Source organism: Cebus imitator, unplaced genomic scaffold (genome assembly GCF_001604975.1).
Source record: "Cebus imitator isolate Cc_AM_T3 unplaced genomic scaffold, Cebus_imitator-1.0 Scaffold464, whole genome shotgun sequence".
In the NCBI taxonomy this organism is placed as follows: Eukaryota; Metazoa; Chordata; class Mammalia; order Primates; family Cebidae; genus Cebus; species Cebus imitator.
Window position 1 is genome coordinate 1,599,907 of NW_016107779.1, and position 5,397 is coordinate 1,605,303.

The 5,397-nt window shown below is 38.5% G+C and overlaps 1 protein-coding gene across 1 annotated transcript; it reads left to right on the forward strand.

The window, feature by feature from the left end:
- Positions 1-345: 345 nt before the first annotated feature.
- LOC108291716 (peptidyl-prolyl cis-trans isomerase FKBP1A-like) lies at positions 346-1,944 on the forward strand (the record flags this gene model as incomplete). Its single annotated transcript, XM_037732685.1, has 1 exon — positions 346-1,944. A coding segment is annotated over one exon (447 nt), but the record flags the coding sequence as incomplete, so codon positions are not given.
- Between the last annotated feature and the right edge of the window lie 3,453 nt (positions 1,945-5,397).

Below are 5,397 nucleotides of genomic sequence, written 5' to 3' on the forward strand. Positions count from 1 at the left end.
CAAGACCCCGTCTCTAAAAAAAAAAAAAAAAAATCTTTTAATTGATAAATAATTTTATCTATTTATGGCTACATGTAATATTTTGATCCATGCATATGATGTGTAATGATCAAATCAGGGTATTTAAGATATCCATGACCTTGAACATTGATATTTTCTTCGTGTTGGAAACATTTCAAAAATCTCTTTTAGGGATTCTGAAATATACAAGAAATTAACTATAGTCACCCTACTGTACTATTGAATGCTAGAACTTACTTGTTTTTATCTAACTGCATGCTTGTATCCATTCACCAGCCCCTTTTCACTGCCTCCATCACCCTTTCTAGAGAGCTTTAAAACATAAATTCCGGCGTGTGCAGGCAACTCGCCGAGGGACTAGGCAGAGCTGTGGAACCGCCGCCAGTTTGCTGTCGGTCCACGCCGAACATCGTGCTGCCTGCCCGTCCAGTGTCCACCGCCGCCATGGGAGTGCAGGTGGAAACCATCTCCCCAGGAGAGGGGCGCACCTTCCCAAAGCGCGGCCAGACCTGCGTGGTACACTACACCGGGATGCTTGAAGATGGAAAGAAATTTGATTCCTCCCGGGACAGAAACAAGCCCTTTAAGTTTATGCTAGGCAACCAGAAGGTGATCCGAGGCTGGGAAGAAGGGGTTGCCCAGATGAGTGTGGGTCAGAGAGTCAAACTGACTATATCTCCAGATTATGCCCACGGTTCCACTGGGCACCCAGGCATCATCCCACCACATGCCACTCTTGTCTTCGATGTGGAGCTTCTAAAACTGGAATGACAGGAATGGCCTCCTCCCTTAGCTCCCTGTTCTTGGGTCTGCCATGGAGGGATCTGGTGCCTCCAGATGCGTGCACATGAATCCATATGGAGCTTTTCCTGATGTTCCACTACACTCTGTATAGACATCTGCCCTGACTGAATGTGTTCTGTCACTCAGCTTTGCTTCCCACACCTCCATTTCCTCTTCCCCTTTATCCTCGTATGTGTGTTTACCTAAACTATATGCCATAAACCTCAAGTTATTCATTTTATTTTGTTTTCATTTTGGGGTGAAGATTCAGTTTCAGTCTTTTGGATCTAGGTTTCCAATTAAGTACATGATCAAGTATTAACAGCACAAGTGATAACTTTAGAATAGGAATTGGTGTTTGGGGGCGGGGGTTGCAAGAATATTTTAATTTTTTGGATGAAATTTTTATCTATTATATATGAAACATTCTTGCTGCTGCACTGCAAAGCCATAGCAGATTTGAGGCGCTATTGAGGGCTGAATTATTCTCCAAGTTGAGAGATGTCTTTGTGTTAAAATAAAAGCCCTACCTAAAACTGAGGTGGGGATGGGGAGAGCCTTTGCCTCCACCAGTCCCACCCCACCCTCTCCTTAAACCCTCTGCCTTTGAAAGCAGGTCATTTTCACTGCAATGTTGGACACTACAGGTATCTATCTGTCCCTGAGCCAGCAGGGATCTCTGAAGCCTTCTTTGTGGCCTGGCTTATTCCCCTCCCCGCACCCCATCCTGTGGTTTTTCTAATGGACTTTTAGGAATATTGTAATCTCATAACTTTCCAAGCTCCACCACTTCCTAAATCTTGAGAACTTTAATTGACAGTTTAAATTGAAGGTGCTGTTTGTAGACTTAACACCCAATGAAAGCCCAGCCATCATGACAAATCCTTGAATATTCTCTTAAGAAAATGATGCTGGTCATCACAGCTTCAGCATCTCTTGTTTTTTGATGCTTGGCTCCCTCTGCTGATCTCAAAGTTTTCTGGCTTTTCCTCCCTCAGCCCCTTCTCACCCCTTTGCTGTCTTGTGTAGTGATTTGGTGAGAGAAATCATTGCTGCTCCCTCCCCCCACCACCATATATGAGTTTCAAGTTTTATTATTGCAATAAAAGTGCTTTATGCTGGCTTTTCTCAAAAAAAAAATCTGATTGTGTCACTCTATTGCTTAATATCTTTTGGTGGCTTTCTATTGTACCTAAAATATGATTTCCTTAAGATAAACTACAAAGCACCCTGTATTATTTAGTTTCCAATTTCATCTTCTACATATTCAGACACATTTGATTCTTTTTGTTTCCATCTTACCTTCAATCTTTGTTGAAATGCTGTTTCTCAGGGTCTTCACCTGCCTGTATTCTTTTCATCCTTCAGATCTTTTCCAAATCTAAAGAGGCATGACACACACACACACACACATCAATTATTCTCTGATGCAACACACTGCTTTATGATTTTTCACAGCAGCAACTCGAATCTGTAAGTATCCTGTTGTTTGTCCATAGCTTAATGTATAGAATCCTGCAAGGTTATCCACCTCATACCATCTCTCTCTTGTTCATGTCTATGCTACCAATAACTTATATAACAAGTCACATCATCAATCTTCTCTAATTGTTAAATGAATTAAAATATATGCATGAAATAAAATGCTAAGAAGTTACATGCTGTGATTTAGAACCATTATTTTATAATAAAGAATTTCACAACATAGTAGATGGTAACATTGTTTTGTGATTAAAAAATATAAATTAAGAGATGAATGCAAAGAAAATAGCAACAAGGGCCATGTGTGATGGCTCATGCCCGCAATCTCACCACTTTGTGAGGCCAACGTGGGTGGATCACTTGAGGTCTGGAGTTCAAGACCAGCTTGGCGAACATAGTGAAATCCCATCTCTACTAAAAATAGAAAAATTAGCCGGGTGTGGTACATTTATTTTTACCACTCCCCAATACGTGTGTACTATTACCAACATGTTTAAAACCCATCAAAGGGAGAAAACTGTAGGAAATGTATTCGGAGATATTCAATGGATTTCTCTGTGCATATTTATAATCCAGGTTTTTCACTCCCTATTTTTCTGTGATTATATTGTTTACAAGCATGTTTACTATCTAGGTCATCTGCTATCCTAGAAAAGTGTTATCAATATTTGTTTTATACAATGAACAGTTTGTTCTTAACACGATGTGCTGTCTAATGGAGAATCTTCGCAAGTATGGATTTGTAGTTGCCTTGGGCTACCAGATGGCCATGCTGGCTTTGCCAGATTCTGTCTTCATGGAGATTAACATAGAGTAATTTCCAGTGTAGCTTTTCAGAACAGCAGGCCAATTTTTGTGCACTTATAATGTACTCCTTAAACCTCTTCATATTTTTTCTTAAACTTTCATCAGAGCAGCCTACCTAGCATGATAATCTCTAAAGCTCTCTTTCTAGATTTTATGGCCTATGTTTTGCTGTGAGCTTTTATGTTTCAGACAGTCACTTCTTTAGATAGCATAAAAACATCCACTAATTTATATTTTTAGTGACCATTTGCATAGGGGTACATGAAGAGGATAAAAAGGTTTTTTTTTCCCTATGAGTTTACAATGTCATTAATATTCTAGATACACATTGTGTATTAGTGTTTATGGATACTCTTTAACTTCCAGCCACTTGACATGCCCCAGAGAAGGCAAGAATTTTGGCCACTTGAGTGTATTTTGGCCTGGTAAGAGAGTAGATTGCATATACATGTTCAGAGTAAATTATTGCATAACTATCCAAGTATTTTTCTTTTCAATTTTAAGACCCATAAATACGCAGTATCAAGTCAGAGGTTGGTAGAAAAACATCCAAATAAATGTGACCATAGATGCTTTTCAAATTCTAAGTGAATGGAGATATGAGAATTTAATAGTACTTCATAATTAGCTACTCAAGTAACAGGAAACAATGTTGCAGTGACTTCAATTATCAGTAGAGATTGTGCTGTATGTGCCACCTTCAGATTTAAAGGTGATACTAGGCCAGGTGTGGTGGCTCACACCTGTAATCCCAGCACTTTGGGAGGCTGAGAATGGCAGATCACTTGAGATCAGAAGTTCGAGCCCAGCCTGGCCAACATGGCAAAACTCCATCTCTCCTAAAAATACAAAAATTAGCCAGGTGTGGTGGCAGGCACCTGTAATCCCAGCTACTCAGAAGACTGAGACAGGAGAATTGCTTTAATCCAGGAGGCAGAAGTTGCAGTGAGCTATTGGTCCACTGTACTCCGGACTCCAGCCTGGGTGACAGAGCAAGGCTCCCTGTTTAAAAAAAAAAAAAAAAAAAGAAGTGATACTAGCATAAGAACTGATATGCTTTAATTTAGCTAAGGCTAAAACTGATGTGAGGCAGTCATAGTAAGTCTTGGCCATTAGACCATGGAATGAATTCCATTTTGGATACATTGACATCTTGCCTGCAATTAGGTCCTTCCTTTGACCAACAGATCATGGCTTATACAGTATTTTGAAATATCATTTTACAAAATTGGGGTTTCCCCCAGTGGTGCTTGTTCATTTTTGACCAGATCAATTAGTTAATATACAGAGTCTCCTTAGAATTATTCTAATCGATGGAATATAAAAGAACTTATGTACATTTTGGATCAAAATGGATCCACTAGGAAAATATATAGCCTTAAAATTTTGGTGTAAGAATTAGAGAAAGTAATTTAAAAAAAAAAAAAAACATTTTTGAGTGAATTAAAATATTCATTTGGCCATATTTTAAATTCTCACCTAAACTGAAATCTATTCTATACATTCTATTCTGGTCATACTGATTTGCTTATTGTGGCTTCATAGCATTCTCTGTTATCAAATGAAACAAGTCTTTCTTACTGTTACTCTTTTTCACTCTTTTCTGGGCTTTTCTCAGGAACTTTTAAGTGTACTTTTTCCAATTAAAAAGTTTTCCATTGAAAATGCATTAAGTTTGTATTGTGTTGAGGCAGAATTGTCACTTCTATGTCACAAGAATTTCTCATCCTAAAGCACGGCATTTTATTTGTTCAGACCTTGATTTGTATTTTTTGTACTTATATTTTTTCCTAGGCATTACATAGATTTTACTGCTATTGCCAATGAAGGTCTTTTCCTCATTTCCATTTCTTCTTTTAACTGTTATTTTAGGTTTGGAGTAGATGTGACGGTTATATAGGTAACCTCATGTCTTGAAGGTCTGTGGTATGGATTATTTCATCACACGGGTATTAAGCCTAGTACACGATAGTTATTATTTTTTTTTTTTTGCTTCTTTCCCTGCTCCCACCCTCCACCCTCGAAGTAGACCCCAGTGTCCATTGTTCCCTTCTTTGTGTTCATGAGTTCTCAGCATTTAGCTCCCACTTATAAGTAAGAACATAGGGTATTTGGTTTTCTGTTCCTGCAGTTAGTTTGCTAAGGATAATATCTTGCAGGTACATCCATGTTCCCACAAAAGACAAGATCCTGTTCTTTTTTATGTCTGCATAGTATTCTATGGTGTATATGTACCACATTTGCTTTATGCAATCCATCATTGATGAGCATTTAGGTTTATTCCATGTCTTTGCTATTGTGAAT